Below are 18,042 nucleotides of genomic sequence, written 5' to 3' on the forward strand. Positions count from 1 at the left end.
TATTTTATGTATATGAATGCTTTATTTACATGTATGTCTGTGCACCGTGTGACCCAAAAGGCCAGAAGAGGGAACCAGATCCCCTGGAACTGGAGCTATAAACAGTCGTGAGAAACCATGTAGGTGATAAAAACAGAACCTGGAGCCTCTACCAAGAACATCAAGTCTTCTAACAACTGAGCTCTCTCTCTAGCCCTTAATTATTCTTTTTTAAGAAAGTAATCTTGTTTTGTTGCTATCCTGGCCGGTGACATCATCACAATGGACACAGCTCTGTGACTTGGCTGCATCTTAGTTAATAAAGTCACATGACGGAAAAACCCATAAACAGAAGCACCCATAAAGTCACATGACATAAAGAACCAAAAACACCAAGTTTTAGGGGAAGCACCCATAAAGCTTCTTCATACCCCTGAACCTTCAGGAGGGCAGCAGACACTTAGAATTTCCTGCACCACAGACAATCATGTGACCCAATCCTCTTGTCCCCATTTTTTGCCATTTCAGTTTTCACTGCATTGGATGTCTAATGGGATCATGGGAAGGAGAAACCGAGAGATTACAATACAGGCTCTTCTGTCATGTGATTAGGTCGATGCATTTCTGTTTGTTTGGTTTTTGTTTCCTGTTTGCTTGCTTGCTTTGGATTTCTGTGTAATCCTGGCTGTCATGGAACTTACTGTGTAGACTGGGCTGACCTGGAACTCAGAGATCTGCCTACCTCTAGCTTCTGAGTATAAACCACCTACTCGACTAGGTCAATGTGGATTTTTTTTTTAATCTTATTTATCTTATGTATATGAGTACACTGTCACTGTCTTCAGACACACCAGGGGAGGGCATCAGATCCCATTACAGATGGTTGTGAGCCACCATGTGGTTGTTAGGAATTGAACTCTGGAAGAATAGTCAGTGCTCTTAACCACTGAGCCATCTCTCCAGCCCTTAGAGCAATGTGTTTTTGTATTCCACTAAGGTAACACTAGATCTTCATGGTGATGTGTTTGTTTGATTGATTCTGTTTGTTTGGTTTTGACAATTGTTTTATATGATACTGACTTCTAGAGGGGGCTTAAGAGTTTCCCAGTTGTGTGTCTCTAATACTAGACAGCTACCAAAGGAAGGTACTACTTTGATATAGCTGGGCTTGGAGCTCTCATCTGTATTAGCAGCAGTCCAGAGCAGAGTCTTTGGAAAATCCAGATTCCAGGACACAAGGGACAGACTAGCAGGTATCAGACCAACTGCTGGCAGCCAGAAGCTATGACCGCTAGGAGCAATGTTGCATCGTCTGCTTGTGTGATAGAAACTGTTACGGTCCATCTGTAATATGAGGTGCACTGAGAGTCCCTCAGAGTCACAAACAAGCCCCTCTCTCCCCTAGCTGGCAGCTGGTAACTGCTTTTCCTAGAACTCAGAGGTGGAACATTACAGGCAGCCTGCTATGTGTCTGAGTCCAGTTACAAAAGGGAGTAGGCTCAAACCCCAAGATATTCACTGGATAAATATTTGTGCCTAAATCAATAGGATGAGGAACTTGGGAATGGGGCAGATCCCAGCATGTGGGGAAAGAGAAGAGGAATTTCTCCAGAGCAGGGGGTTTATAAACCACCGTCTCGCACCAAATCAGCTCACCCACCAGCTTTGCTCTGCCTCCCTTTCTCTCTGTCACTCCTTTCTGCACTACAGTACATTTTAAATTGCTTCCTTTTTTACCAGAGGCTTGGATTCACTTTATATTATAGCATATAAAATTCATGGTTCACAACAGCATGGGATCCTTTTGACACTATTGTAGGTTGGCTCAGGACAGAAGAGAATTCACACAGAGGCTGCCCACATGGGCGCTCTTGTTATAAGGTATGTTAAGAACTGAGCCAATCGGATGGGACTCCCCAAAAATGAGGTTTATAGGCTTCACAGAGTGTCTACTGATCACTTACTTCACCAATAATCTAAATGGCAAAGACTTTGTTGCAAACACTGGTGTCCTCACCAGGGCAGTTAAAATCAGAAGCATCAGCAGGCCGAGCCCAAGAGCTCAGAAAGAAAGAAATGTTAGCAACTTGTCTAGAGACTATTCTTGTGCTATTTTAGCAAAGACTGTGACTGCTTTTTGCCTTTGCCCTAAGAACTTGCCTGAAGATAAATTTAAAAGACTGATTTTATTTGTTGGAGGTGCTGTACGAAGGATTTAAATCCCCACCCAGGGTTTCTACCCAACCTTTGCTATTTAAGTTCCTGGACAAAAGACATATGCAAGCTTTATATTTGTAATAAGCCCTAAACAATACAAAAGTTGGGCAGCTGCCTACCCTCTGTGCTGCTTTCCTGTGGATTACCCTGAGTTATTACTTAACTGTGTTCCATCTGGGCTGCTCTTAACTCCAGTTGGGCAGCCCTCAGGGCCATGTTCTCTTGACTCCAAACCCATGGTGGCTTCTCCTTCCTCTTCTTGCACTCTTCTTTTTCCTCAAATGGTTTTCTCCTAACCCCAAGCCCTTGAAACCTAAGCGCCACCTATGTCTCTCCTGCCCAGCTACTGGCTGTTGGCATCTTTATTTACCAATCAGAAACAACTTGGGGGTAGGGTCACTTAGCTAGAGTCTATGCTACATCTTGATTAATGATTAATTTAATGTGGCATCAGCCCATTGTGCATGATGCCATCCCTGGGCAGGTAGTCCAGGGGTGTAAGAGAAAATCTAAACAACCCAGGAGGAGCATGCCAGTAAACTGCATTCCTCCATGACTTCCACTTCAGTTCCTGTCTCCAGGTTCCTGCCTTGCTTGGATTCTGACCCTGCCTTCCCTTCGTGATGGACACCTGGACATGTAAGCTAAAATAAAACTCTTTTCTCCTCAAGTTGTTTTTGGTCATGGTGTTTATCACAGCAACAGAAAGAAAACTAGGACATCCAGTTTTCAGAAAGGTCTCCTGATGAGTCCTGTGATAAAGAGGAAGGTGTCCCTCAGGGTGAGACCCCACAAGTAAGTTTCCAAGTTGTGAAAAGATCTACAGAGTCTTTGACTCCTAGAACGCAGCTGAGTAGAAGTTCTACTTCCCAGGATAGCGCAAGAGGCGGGGCCCATCCCTAGGAGGAGCAGAACGTGGCAGTGTTATTCACATGGTGCTGGCTTTACAGGCAAAAGGGCTGTAAATTCTTCCTCCGCCACTTTAGAGAGCCACTGAGCCAGGCAGTGTGTGGCAGAATAGCCCCTCTGTGAAGGCCCCAGGAGAACAGGAAAGCCTGACAGAACACTGCATGAGGCTGCAAAAGTAAAGCCCTGGTGGAAGATGTTGGAGATGCCGGAACCATGAGCCCTCTCCCAAGGAGAGCTGCACACAGAGAGTGAGACCAGCCCTGGGGGGGAGTGGGGGATGGCAGACCTCGAAGCTGAAAGAGCAGAGCCATCTAAGCCCTTTGACACTGGCCACGGAAATACCAGATGATGAGTTTGTCTGGCTGAGTTTCAGTCTTGCTTTGGTCCACCATTTCCTCACCATGCCCCGTTCCTCCCTTTTGGAATGGTAATGTCTACTCCATGCCATTGTACGTTGTAAGTACGTAATTTGCTCTTTGACTTTCCAAAGGGTTACAATTAAGAGATTGTCTTGAGGCTCAGAAAAGCCTTTGAACTTTGGACTTTTACACAGTATTGAAACTATGAAAACTATGGGAACTCAGACAGTAGGACTAAGTATCCCATTTTGTGTTCTGATATGGGCATGGAGTAGAATGCAGTGGTTTGAATGACAGCTCAGAGAGTTAAACAATCAGCACCCAGTGGGCGGAGATGCTTGGAGGTTGCAGCCTTTCTGATCAGAGAAACGACACCAAGGCTTCCTTCCAGGAAGTCCACTGGCACACTGGCTCGGTGGAATAATTTCTTAAAGGCTGAGCCCTGAGTACAATAGAACTGTGTCCTTATATAGTTGCGGCTTGTCTCCATTTGGGCATTTTAAACTACCAGGCAACGATGCTAAAACTCTCTGGAATGAGAAGGGGGGAAGAGGATGGAGCCTCCATAGGGAATGTGGCAGAGTGCACACACACTGACCAGAACACAGTGCTCTTTTTTCTCCCTCCCTTGGCTCCTCATATCTTACAGACCTCTACTATATGGCCTTGCTGAAGGAAGTGTGTCGCTGGGGTGAGGTCTGAGTGTGCATAGTCTCAACTCATCTTTTTTTTTTTTTTTTCAATTTTGAAACTTGAATTTATTACTTTTAAGTAACAATAATTTACTCATATTACAGAAACATATCAATACAATAAACCAACCAGGGTCATACATCTGACTTGCAGTTATCTGGTTAACAAGGAAGCTGGAGATCATTGTGAACTACCCCAGGGAACGCTTGCTGTTTTGGTTAAGAGTCCCACATATACACCAACTGGCCTCGAACTCGCTAGGTGAATTCTGGCTATTGTTCCGTTCTCTAAACACAGATTAATACACAAAAAGGCAGATTAAGGTGAACCAGCTGTTATCTGTTATCTACTGGTCTGTACTCCAGTCTGAAAGGAACACACATTAACATCTCATACAGTACTGGTTTTCTGGTGTTTAGGAATTCATCAGGTAAAGCCAGGTATGGTCACAGAAACCTTAATCCCAGTATTTGGGAAGACAGACAAGTTTGAGGGTAACCTGGTCTACATAGCAAGTTCCAGGCCAAGCCAGAGTTACATAGTTAAGACCCTGACTTAAAAAGCCCTACAAAGGCCCTTTCAAGACTTTGTACTAACTAGGAATGGGACAAAGTATAACTTGAAAAAAAAAAATACTTTTTACACAAATGAGACAGAGTCAACCAGCAAGTGTCCCAAATCTCATCTAAGTTTCAAGTGACTTCTGAGGGGGAAGTTCTCTCCACTGAACCCCACTTGTGAACTGATCCATGTGCCTAGGGTGCACAGGACCGACTTCAAAGCTGATGGGAAGTTCCCTGAAGAACAAAGCCTGGAAATTGCTTGTTCAACACTGGCTTAGTCACTTAAGACTCTGAATGGGGCTGCCCTCAGTGGTAAATGGATCACTTCCTACTCGGTCTAGAAACCAAATAAAGCAGGCCTTCCCCTAGGATAGTACCAAGTCTGTGTGCAAAGTGCCAGTTTTATTATTTACAAACTTGTTAAGTAAACTCTCCATGACTGCAGGAAACAGTAAGTGAGGTTGGCATCTAAATGTTTAATAAACCTGCTTGCTTGAGGGTCAGTGCTCATGAAGCCTGGCCGGGTGAGCTGTTAGTGCTTTGATGAAGCTAAGGGTGACCACGCGACTTGCAGACAGGATCTCCCTGAGGATCCAAGTAGCCATTGTTTTAAGTATGCTTCCTTCTAGTGGCAAACCTAGCAAGCAGGACCGAGGTAGCTACACGGCTTTTAGACACCAGTTAGCAAATTTAACGACAATTCGTGGTGTAGCCAGTTGTTTGGTTTTGCTGATTTCTTTTAATGACAAGGGGAGAATAATCAGCAAAGAGCACACGGATCGGTTGCTTAGAAGTCAGCATCCAAGGTGAAAGAATTTTCTGTCGAATTTGACATTACTCCCATCCTCTGGTACTCGCCTACTCGCTTCTCAAAGAAGTTTGTTTTTCCTTCTAGTGAAATATTCTCCATGAAGTCAAATGGATTTTCTACTTTGAAAATCTTGTTAAAACCCAGCTCCAGCATAAGCCTGTCGGCCACAAACTCGATGTACTGCTTCATCAAGGTGCAATTCATCCCGATGAGCTTCACAGGCAGGGCCTCTGTGAGGAACTCCTGCTCTATCCTGACCGCGTTGGTAATTATTTCTTTTACTCTCTGCTCCGAGGGCTTGTGTACCAGGTGCTTGAACATCAGGCAGGCAAAGTCACAGTGCAGACCCTCATCTCTGCTAATAAGTTCATTGGAAAATGTAAGGCCCGGCATCAGTCCCCGTTTCTTGAGCCAGAATATTGATGCAAAAGAACCAGAAAAGAAGATTCCTTCTACCGCAGCGAAGGCCACAACTCGTTCTCCATACGTAGCCTCTTTGTCCCCAATCCAACGCAAGGCCCAGTCAGCCTTCTTCTTCACACAAGGCATTGTCTCAATGGCGTTGAAGAGATATTCTCTTTCTTTGGAATCTTTAATGTAAGTGTCAATAAGGAGACTGTACATTTCGGAGTGTATGTTCTCCATGGCAATTTGGAAGCCATAGAAACAGCGGGCCTCTGTGACTTGAACTTCTTGGCTAAATCGCTCCACCAAGTTCTCATTGACTATGCCATCACTCGCCGCAAAGAAGGCCAGAACATGAGATATAAAATGTCTCTCATCTGGTTTCAGAGCTTCCCAGTGCTGAATATCCTTGGAAAGGTCCACCTCCTCGGCAGTCCAAAAGGAGGCCTCAGCTTTCTTGTACATCTGCCAGATATCATGGTATTCGATGGGAAAGACAACGAAACGGCGGGGATTTTCTCTCAGTAACGGCTCTTCCTCAATGCTGGGTTTAGTGGGTGCTTTACTTTCCAGCTCGGCAGAGTCCTGGAAGATTCTCCTTGCAGCCTTGCTAGCCAGGACGCGGGCGCTGCTGAGGGTTGGGGGCGTGTTCTCCTTGTCAGCCAGACTGAGTCGCTTCAGGGGCGACAAGTGCAGCTGCTGCTGGTCAGCGATGGTGGCGAGCGGGGCGCGGACCGAGAGCATGGCGAACGAAGGCAGAGGTGGAGAGGACGAGGAGAAGAGGGAACAGCTGGAATCCGGTGCACCAACTCATCTTTTTTTTTAATTTATTTGTTTTATGTATGTGAGTACACTGTAGCTGTCTTCAGACACACCAGAAGAGGACATCATATACCATTACAGATGGTTGTGAGCCACCATGTGGTTGCTGGAAATTGAACTCAGGACCTCTGGAAAAGCAGTCAATGAATGTTCTTAACCACTGAGCCATCTCTCCAGCCCGTTTCTTTTTTCACACTCTTTTTACAAACAGAAATTGCCTTGCCAATTTTGCTTCCCCTTTGTTAATGTGTCTGTGTGCGCATGCGCGCGCACGCGTACCCACATGTTGTACCAAGATTATTCTTTGTTTCTAACACCAACACGGATGAATCCCTGGGACTCTGACCCGCTAGCCTAGCCTAGTAGGTAAACTCCGGACCAGTAGGAGACCTTGTCTCAAGAAGACAAGCTGGACTACTCCTGACGAACAGCACCTGTGATACATGTGAACACGCATGTGCTTATATGCCCCATACATGTTTAGGCAAACCTTCGACTGCTGAGCCCTACCCACACAGCCCTATTGATAGCTAAGGATCTTACCTTTTCCTTCTCCACCCCACCCCATCAGTGGAGGTACCTCCAGAGTGATGTCAGAGGTACACACACAGTATGGCTGTAATAGACCTCCAGAGTGATGTTGGAGGCACACACACAGTATGGCTGTAACAGACCTCCAGAGTGATGTCGGAGCCACACACACAGTAGAGCTGTAACAGACCTCCAGAGTGATGTCAGAGGCACACACACAGTAGGGCTGTAACAGACCTCCAGAGTGATGTCAGAGGCACACACGCAGTAGGGCTGTAACAGACCTCCAGAGTGATGTCAGAGGCACACACGCAGTAGGGCTGTAACAGACCTCCAGAGTGATGTCAGAGGCACACACGCAGTAGGGCTATAACAGAGCCCAGCCTCAGGGAAGGGGTGTGGAGAAGGGTATTTGTCCTGCATCCTCAGCTGTAGCCATGTGTGTGCTGGACAAACAGCTAACGCCCTTCATAGATGCCTCCAGGCAACTTTCCCTCCTAGCTCACTTCCAACCCCCTCCATCTGAATTTCAGGCGAGCTTCCCTCTCCTACCCTGGGAAGAGGATGAGTTTGTTGGGTTCAGGTTTCCCTGTCTTTGGAGTGATCACCTAAACCTTAGCCCTGGTTCTCTCCTAGAAGAAGCTCTCCTCCCAGCACTAAAAGATCCAAGGTGCTGCACCCCTCAGAACAGGCTTCACTCTATTCGTTCCCTATGGAGGCGGTGGCTAACTGAAGGCAGTGGCTGACTGGAGGCGGGAGTCCCATCATGCTAGTCATGGTCAGGGTGTCCCCTCACTGGGAAGGGTGTCTCAGAGTGACAGACAAGGCCCCTTCTGAGTCCCTCTCCAGGATTCCCGGAGGTATTTTTGGTTGAGTAGTGGTCTTCTCAAATCCCAAACCAAAGACTCCAAGAAATGTAACAGGCTGTTGGTGGTCAAGCTACTTCCCCTGCGCAGGCAAAAAGCTGAATGACAGAAGAGGGATGGGAAGGGCCTAAGACCACCGGGACAGGCTAATGGCGTGCTAGCTTGGGTATTGTAGAGAGACCTGGGATCCTCCCCTTTCCCTGTTGACTCTGTTTAGAAACCTACCTCAGTGCCTTCCCACTGTGTCTCCTCACAGTGTACTCAGGGAACAGGAAACTGCCATTGCAAGGAGCCTAGTTGAACTTCCCGTGTTCACCAAGGTCCCTCTAACTCTCTTGCCTACCGTTTGCTTATTTTGCAACGTGAGGCATGGAACCCAGAGCATTATACAAGCTAAGCAGTGGTCTGCTACACTCCCTCCCCTCTTCTGTCTGGTGGACAGTTACTTTACTTTGTTTACTCAATGTTTTTGTGTCAGCTGCCTTCCACACAGTGTTAGTGAAATCAACCTGGTGTGGCAGCCATACCTGACGCGCTGGAATTCTGCAGCCTTCTGAAACTTTTGTAACTTTAAAATTCCAAGTTCTCTCTACAAATTGAATGTCTCCTTAAAAGTTCAAAGTAAAACAATTAGTTACATACTTTCTTAGTCCAGGAGGGAAGAGACAGGGCACAGTTTTAGTTAGATCAAAGTAAATTCAGAACCCAAGTGTATACGTAAATCTTTTATATGTCCAGCATCTGGAACTCAATCTTCTGAGCTCCACCGGGCTTCAACAGCTCCATTTCTCTGCCTCTCCCACCTTCAGTACAACTTGTGCCATTAGGCTCCAAGCACTAGCTGCTCTCCACAGTCCCTTCAATCCTTCCGCTTCCGTACTGCTAAAATCTTGTGGTGAAAACTTGTGGGTGGTTGCTCTAAACACAGAGGTGAGGAGTGAGGACACGCTAGCCTGAAATTTTCTCCAAGCAGGCCTGTGGGGGATGGAGGTGTTGTTCTTGGTGGGGGTGGGGGGAGGAGGGCAGACGGGGGTTTCCCAGCTTTCCCGTGGGCGGGCCGGGGTTCCAGCCTAACAGACACATTGCAGAAACAGCCCTGAGAATCTTTGGGGGACTCTGAAACGTCACAAGCCAGACTGCCATGGATTTATCTCCATCATTTTTATCTTTCAAGCTTCCACAGAACAGCGTTGTAAACTTTGAACGCTAATGGCTTTTTCAGCCCAAATTTCCAAATACTTACACGTTCCAAAACAATTCTGTCAGATCTGTTGCAACAATTGCCCACTCTTCTGCTACCAATTTCTGTCTGTGTTAGGTTTTTTGTTTGTTTGTTTGTTTGTTTGTCCCGGAGCTGGGGACCGAACCCAGGGCCTTGAGCTCGCTAGGCAAGCGCTCTACCACTGAGCTAAATCCCCAACCCCCTGTGTTAGGTTTCTATTGCTGTGAGGACCACCATGACCTAAAGCTACTTGGAGAGGAAAGGGTTTATTTAGTCTTACAGGTGACGGGCCATCATGAACAGAAGCTGAGGCAGGAGCTGATATAGAAGCCATGGAGGGGTGCGGCTTACTGGCTTGCTTTTCATAACAGCCCAGGAGTGACCCTACTCACAGGAGGCTGAGGCATCCACGTCACTCACTAACCATGAAAATGCCCCAGGTAGACTTGCCTACAGGTCAATTTGGTATAGGCAGAGTCAGACTCAGCGGAGTCTCCCTTTCCCACACAGCACTAGCTGTGTGAAGCTGACAAGATAGCCAGCACAATGACTTCTTGCTCTGTGGTTCTGTACATGGAGCCTGGAGTCCTCTTGCCCCACTGAGCCAATCCCTATGTTTGTCATAAACTATTGAGCCCCGTCGGCAACCACCCTCTGGTTTTTCCCCCTCTGGTTTTTCCCGTCCATACAGCTCCCATATGGTTCCCATTCAGACAAATGCACTATTTTGCCTGCTTCTAACAAGTAAATTACAGTGGTGCTCTACACCCATGGCAGGGGGCTCGATTGTGGGAAATTATGGTGTTTAAAAACAAGGCACCCTAGTGTGTGCATGAGAAAAAAAATTAAAACCCAGGCTCTCTGATGGGTTGGGAGTGTAGCCTAGTTGGTAGAGCACTTGTTAGGCATGCACGAGTCCCTGGATTTGAAACCCAGTATGCATGAGTGCACACGCACACACACACACACACACACACACACACACACACACACAAACACACGGGGGAGGGTGGTGTTGGTATTCTGTCTAAACTCCACCCCCACAGCTACCTGGGAACAGCCAGGTATGCTCCGCCCCACAGTTGCCTGGCAACAGGCAGCTGTGCCTGACACTATAAAAGGAGCTGCTTGCCCTCTCACCACCCTCTCTTACTTCTTCTCTTTTACTCTTTGCTCTTCGCCCTCCACGTGCCCATAGCTGGCCGCCTTTCTACTCTTCTACTCTTCTCTCATTAAACCTCTCCACATGGAACCATGGTGGCTGGGTGTGTTCTGTCCCGGCACCCACAGAGAATTAAAACCTAATGGGATGGGGTGCGGGAGGGGTGCACACCCACTGTGTCTAAAGTACAAGACTGCCTGCCTTTCTTTGCTTCTGCAGTTACCTGCCTGAGAAAAGCAGGAACTTGAAGCAGTTGGATAACCCTCTCTGCCCACCCCCACCCCCGTCAGGATCTTACCCTGTAGCCCAGGTTGGCCTGGAATTCAGGGTCCTCCTGCCTTGGCCGATGGATGCCACCATCCAGTTCTGGCTTTTCTAAGCCCTAAGGATAGCTCAGGATCTACTGAGGACATGGGAGGTGCACAGGCCATACCTTTATCTATGACAGGATGAAAATTCTGACTTTAAGGCTAGACGTGATGGTGAGGGGAAGAATGGCAAGAGAAGACTTCCATGGGTGTCAAAGTTTGCAAAATCAGCATCCAAGAGCTTGGGGAGGTGGCTCAGTCAATGAAATGTTTGCCTTGTAAGAATGAGGACATGAACTTGACCCCTAAAACATACATAAAGAGTCAATGTGGTCACGCACACACACAAACTCTAGCTCTGGAAAGGCAGTGACAGGAGGATCCCTGGAGCTAGCCTAGCCTAATGAGTCGTAGGCCTGTGAGACATCCTAAAATGTGTCTGAAGATGATATCCAAGATTGAACTTTGACTACACGTACACACACACACACACACACACACACACACACACATACACACACACGAACATGCATACACATTAGCCCACAGAGGATCACAAACAAAATAACAATAATTTTAAAAATTAGTATTGGAGAAAACCCTGTTGGCAATGGCGATGTTTAGAACTTTCTGGAATCTCTAGTGCAGGAACACTCCGGAGATAGCCTATTGTAGGGAGTGGAGAAAGACCAAGAGAGTGGATCGATGACATCAGTATGACCCTATGGAGGACCCCACAGCCTCAGACTCATACAGGGATGGCAAAGCCCTGTGCCAGGAGAAGCTCAGTAGACCAGGCTGGCCTCGAACTCAGAGATCAGCTATTTGTGTTTTGGTTTTGAGAACTCTATTTAGTTCTGTGCCCCAGTTTAAATTGAGTTACATGTTTCCTTGAGGTCGAGTTTTTTAGTTCCTTTGGATATTAGCCTTCTATTGGCTGCAAAATTGCCGAAGGTCTTTTCTCCTTCCCAGGCTGCTGGTTTGTTAGAATTATAGTAGCCTTTGCCACGTAGACGCTTTTCAGTCTCATGAGGTCCCGTCAGGGTGGCCTGTTCAAAAAGTCCTTTCATGTGCCAATGAGTTCAAGACTATTCCCTCTTCTATTAGACTCAGGCTGTCTGACCTCATTTTGAGGTCTTGGATCCATTTGAAGTTGAGTTTGGGGCGGGTAGTAAGTATGAGTCTATCTGGATTCTTCCGCATGCTGCTGTGCGGTTTGACCGGCACCATTTGTTGAAGATAGTTTTTCTCTCAGTATTTACTTCGGGTTTCTTTGTCAAAACTCAGGTGTCCATAGGTGTGCGGACTTATGACTGGGTCTTCAGTTCAATTCCACTAAGCAATTTGTCAAGTGGTCATGAGCAAAGAGACTAAGAAGATTAACACAGTCCTAAGGAATTTGATGCCTGTAACCAACAGGAAGTAGTCTAAAGAGATCTAAGCCCCCTTTCCCCTCTAACCTTCTTTCTCTCCTACCTAGTGTTGGGGGGTTGAAAGGATTAGGGTGGGATAAGTTGGAAGGGTGGTAGATAGAAGAACCCAATAAAGTAGTGCTCAGAAAAAGCACACCAACAAACCAGGGCTCATGGGGACAGAAACTGAACAGACCATCAGGGAGCCTGTATAGGTCTAACCTTTGTCCTCTGCATACATGTTATGGTTGTATCACTTGGTGTTCTTCAGGGACTCCTAACAGTGTGAGCAGGGGCTGTCTCTGACTCTTTTGCCTGTTTTGGGGATCCTTTTCCTCCTACTGGATTGCCTTGTCAAGCCTTGATATGAGGGACTGTGTCTGGTCTTGTCTTATCTTGCTATGCTGTGTTTGTTTGATGTCCCTGGTAGACTGTTGTTGTAAAAATATAAAATATAAAAAAAGTAAGGTTGTCTTTTACCCGCTCTAGGTCTGGAATTGTGGTGCCCCAAGATATTTGCTGGATATCTTAATTCTCAGTCAGCAAAGCCTCTCAACCGCTTTGCTCCATCCCCTCTCACACTGCCGAAGGCCTCTCTCTGAGCCGTCAGCAATCTCTCTACCTATCTAGTTCCCCAAGGCAGGTTTCCATGCCAGAAACACACATCCGAACTCCGTGGTGGCCCAGATCAGCCGCCCCACACTCCATTACACCTAAATCTACACATTAAAGAACACACAACACAATAACCTTTGACCCAATTGATAAGATATAATTGCCCATCTAAACATACAAAGCCCAGTACCAGCCATCCCTTAAGAACATTTGTAACAACCTGTAAATACATAGAGCGGAATCTTAACGTCACCTGTCATATTGTCCTACCACGGCTTCTCTCCCTCTCCCTCCTGTCTCTTCTCCTTTCCGTTCCAGTCTCCTCCTCTTCCTTCAAACTTTTCTCCTGCCCATTCTTCTCATCCAATGACAGGCCTCCTTCTATCTTGTACCTGCCTCACCTGTGTCATCTGTTTCTGAAGGGAAGCAGAGGAGTGGATCTGGGGGAGGCGTTTGGGGGCTGGAAGGAGAGTAGGGTGGGGGAAACTGTGGTCAGGATGCAGTATATAAGAGAACAATACATTTTAAAATTGTGTTGGAATTTTGATGAGGATTGCACTAAATCTGTAGATTGCTTTTGGTGGGATGGCCATTTTCACTATATTAATCCTACCAATTCATGAGTACAGGAGGTCTTTCCATCTTCTGATACTTTCTTCCATCTCTTAAAGTTGTTGTTTTTGTTGTTGTTTTTGTTTTTGTTGTTTTGTTGTTTTGGTTTTGTTGTTGTTGTTGTTTCAAGACAGGATTTCTCTGTGTAGCCTTGGCTGTCCTGGAACTTGCTCTGTAGACTAAGCTGACCTCAAACTCATAGAGATCCACCTGTCTCTGCCTCTTGGGTGCTAGGATTAAAGGCATGAGCCACCACTTCCTGAATTCAAGTTTTTATTATGCAAATCTTTCACTTGCTTCTTCAGTTATGCCCCAAAATATTTTCTTTTATAATTTGAGGCAATTGTAAAAGGTCTTATATAAACTGATGACATGAACCACTCCACGAGTGGTATGGTTAAGGGAAGGTTTTTATTGTAGATATAAGATAGAGAACAGCCAGGGGCATCTGGAAGGATCCAGGGTAGAGAGAGAAAATAGACTGAAAATGACCAGAAGACTGGACCTGACCATGAGAGAAGCAGGAGCAGAGAAAGAGACAGACGGACAGATAGACAGATGGTGGAGGGAGAGAGAAGAGCAGGAATGCTATGGGGAGGGAAGCTCGTGAACTGGAGGGGTTTAGGGGAGTTCAACTCCAAGAAGCTGTATAATGAAGAAGATATTATCATCTGAATGTTTTCTGACCTCCATACCCACATCATAGCACATATGCCAACAAACACACACAGCATATACAAAAATAAAATAGAATAGAATTGGGGATCTGGAGAAATAGTTCATCAGTTAAGAGTACTGACTGCTCTTCTAAACTTGAGTTCAATTCCCAGCACCCCACACTGTGGTTCACGATCATCTGTAACTCCAGTTCCAGGGAATCTGACATCAACCTCTACTTCTATGAGCACCAGGCGTGCACGTGGTACATAGAAAGTCTGCAGGTAAAAGGCCCACATACAAATTTAAAATAAAAAATAACACAGATGTTGCCAATTCCTTCTGGCTCCTGACTCCTTGCTGTGCCGGCTTCTGTATTAATTACTCTTCTCATGGCTGTGATGAAATACCTAGCAGGAAGCAACTTAAAGGATGAAGGTCGATTATGCCTCACAGTTTGAGGGAACATGGTCTACCACAGCAGAGGAGCTGTGGTGGCTAGTCACGTTGCTTCCACAGTCAGGAAGCAGAAATGGGCCCAGGACTCTTCCCCCCAGTAACCCAGTTCCATTTCCTAAAGTTTCCATGACCTTCTGAGGCAGCGCCAACAGCCAGTGCTCAAACACAGGAATCTGCACGAGACATGTCATATCCCAACATCAGCTTCCCGGGACAGTATCAAGATGCCTGAGAAAATAAGCTTAAAGGAGTAACGTTTTATTTGGGTCCAGTGTTGCAGAAGCTGCAGCTCATGGTCATTTGTTGTGGTCTGTAGTAAGGCCGGACATGGCAGAAGACACAGCAAAAAATAAATAAATAAATAAATAAATAAATAAATAAATAAATAAATAATAAAAGCTATTTACCTCACCATGTCTAGGAGACAAAAAGGCCTGTAAGAAAGAGACTAAGGACATACCTTGAGTGACCTACTTTCTACCTAGTTAAATAGGCTAGCCAGGGCTACATAGTGAGACCCTCTCTATTAAAAGTAACAAACAAGGGGCTGGGGATTTAGCTCAGTGGTAGAGCGCTTACCTAGGAAGCGCAAGGCCCTGGGTTCAGTCCCCAGCTCCGAAAAAAAGAACCAAAAAAAAAAAAAAAGTAACAAACAAAACCCAAATTCCCCAAAATGTAAAGCCCTACTTTCCTGGCATTGCTTCTACCAGATACATGTTACTAATACACTTGCTAGATGTCGCTCTGCAGTCTCTGAGGGAGCTGTCCACCATATTCTCGTTTTAGATTTAATTATGTGGATCTGTGTCTTGGTGCGGGCAAGTGCACATGTGTGTAGATGCTGTGGGAAAGCAGGGGTGTCCGATCCCAACAAGAGCTGGGGTTACAGGTATCTGTGAGCCCCTGATGCTGACAAGCATATCTGGGCCTCTCTCAGTCCTTCAGCATGTCCTGAAATGTCCTAGGGGACAGGGACACAGAATAGCTGTGGTCTGGACTGAAATGTACGGCCCCGCAAGGTCGTGTATTGAGGATGTGATTCTCAGTGCAGCAACATTCAGGGCGGGGGTCAGGAAAGTGTCTGGGCCACAGAACTCCGGCCCCCGTCAATAGAGCAACCCCTATGCTGACTCAGAGCAGATTGAGCTACCAGAAGGGGAAAATGAGGAGGTGGTGCTGCCGTTTAAAGGGGCAGAAAATGGTTTGATTTCTTTGCCAACTAAATAATTAAGAGGCAACAAAGAAGTTTTGCAAAGCCAAATTTTCTTCAAGATGAGGCTAGTGAGCAGGTGCACTCTTGCTGCCAGGCGTGCACCACCACACCTACCCGACTCCCATCTTAGAGACGAGCACGACAAGCACGATGTGGTACAGCCTGCTCACACTGACCAGCCTCCTGTTCTAAGCTTTATTTCGTTTTTAAGTATTTCTAATTTATTTTTATCCATGTGCAACTATCTGTGTCTGCATGAGTTTATGTCACCTCAAGTGTACAGGTGAACACAGAGGCCAGAAGGTGTCAGCTCTCTTGGAACTGGAGTTATAGTCAGCTGGGAGCTGCCTAATATGGTTTCTGGAAACTGAATCTAGGTCCCCTGCAAGAGCACCAAGTGCACATAACCTCTGAGCCATCTGTCTTAGTCACAGGTTCTATTGCTGTGATAGACACAGGGTCACCATTGCTGTGACAAAGCACTACAACCTTGGAGAGGAAACAATCATTTGACTCACACCTGCTCATCACTGGTTCACTATCAAAGGATGTGAGGACAGGAACCCAAACAGGGCTGCAACCTGAGGCTATCGTGGATAAGGCTAGTCAATCTCCCTTTCTTGTAACTCTGCCTTTACACAAGCAGGTTCCTACCCGGCCTCCAGTGCTTTTCTCCCTACACAGAGCAGCAGCAGGGAACCATGGCATATACTCTCAGATGGCAAATTTTCTTCTAGACCCTTAACTGTTCTCAGAGAATCCTAAAACTCATGCCTTGCCAAGCAGGGATGCCCATCACAAGACTGCTTCATGCTATGGTTAAGGGAAAGGGTTTTTTTTGTTTTTTTTTTTTTGTTTTGTTTTGTTTTGTTTTGTTTTCGGAGCTGGGGACCGAACCCAGGGCCTTGTGCTTCCTAGGCAAGGGCTCTACCACTGAGCTAAATCCCCAACCCCAAGGGAAAGGTTTTTATTGTAGGGATGAGGGAGGCAGAGAGAAATAAACTGGACCTGACCATGAGAGAGACAGGAGTCCAGCAGAGAGACTGTAAGGGCCCATGATTCACTGAAGAATGATACCCCAGATTCAAACATATGCAAAAGCAAAGAGTGTTTTATTCTGCAGAAGTCCAGCACGATGGGGTCTCCCATTCCAAGATGGAGACCCCCAAGTGAGCTCACACGCCTGATTTAAAGCACATTAGGGAATTTTGGGGTAGGTGACCTCTATGTTAATCTGTTAGGTCTATCTCTGTGGATATTCCATTACTAGGTGTGGGGGCTGGAAACTTGTTGGGGGGTCTGGAAACTGCTGCTGAGGAAGTAGCTGAGGAAGTCTGGAAACTGCTGCTGACCTATTATAGCCCTTGCCTCAGGCCAGGTGGCCGGGCAGCTTCTGAGGCCTGATTTGCCTGGAATTACCCAGTTCTTGAAAACAGAGATGTAGGCCTAGTCTCTTTAACTGCCAATTTGAAACCTGTCATGGAGTCAGCCTGTCTCAACACACACACACACACACACACACACACACACACACACACACACACACACACACACACACACACAGAGAGAGAGAGAGAGAGAGAGAGAGAGAGAGAGAGAGAGAGAGAGAGAGAAGACAGACAGAGGGAGAGAGGGAGATTGGGAGTACAGCTGAAATAGCAATATTATAAGGAAAAAGAGTAGCTAGGGATGGAAAAGCCTGTGAGCTGGGAGAAGTTTAGGGTTGGGAAAGAGGTGATAAGGGCCAGGCTGGACATGTGTAACAGGCACTTGTACTCAGGGAGCCTGGAGGCCGGCATGCCTTTGCTGTGGTAATAGGCACCACAACCATTTGTTCCCACTGACTTTTGGAATTTGGGGAAATGGATTTACCTTTGGACCTGACAAACACCACACAGACAAAGACTGCCATCCTGGGATCCCTCCCACAGACACTCCGACTCCTGATGGCTCAGCCTTAGTTGCTCATACCCATAACCAGAACCACTACTGCTGTTATAACATACAGGCACACTGACACATACACTACAGGAAAGGTCGGCTTATCAGAGTCACCTTCTCTAATGCCCCCCTCAGGCGGCTCAGCATCAGTTGCATGCCTGGCTAACTCACTTCTCCCAAGTCATCTTGGTATCTGGTTCCCTCCTCTCTCACTGTCAAGTGATGTCACAGAGTCTTCCTGGAAGGATACAGTACATAGACATTTACTCACCCTTGAAAGAGAACC

General features: G+C 46.5%; 1 protein-coding gene across 1 annotated transcript; it reads right to left on the minus strand.

Moving 5' to 3' along the window:
- Positions 1-4,847: 4,847 nt before the first annotated feature.
- Rrm2l1 (ribonucleotide reductase regulatory subunit M2 like 1) lies at positions 4,848-6,765 on the minus strand. Its single transcript, XM_039098091.2, has one exon. The coding sequence runs from the start codon at positions 6,678-6,680 to the stop codon at positions 5,508-5,510; it is 1,173 nt and encodes a 390-aa protein (XP_038954019.1). The 5' UTR covers positions 6,681-6,765; the 3' UTR covers positions 4,848-5,507.
- Positions 6,766-18,042: the final 11,277 nt, after the last annotated feature.

The sequence above is a fragment of the Rattus norvegicus genome, chromosome 19 (assembly GCF_036323735.1).
Source record: "Rattus norvegicus strain BN/NHsdMcwi chromosome 19, GRCr8, whole genome shotgun sequence".
In the NCBI taxonomy this organism is placed as follows: Eukaryota; Metazoa; Chordata; class Mammalia; order Rodentia; family Muridae; genus Rattus; species Rattus norvegicus.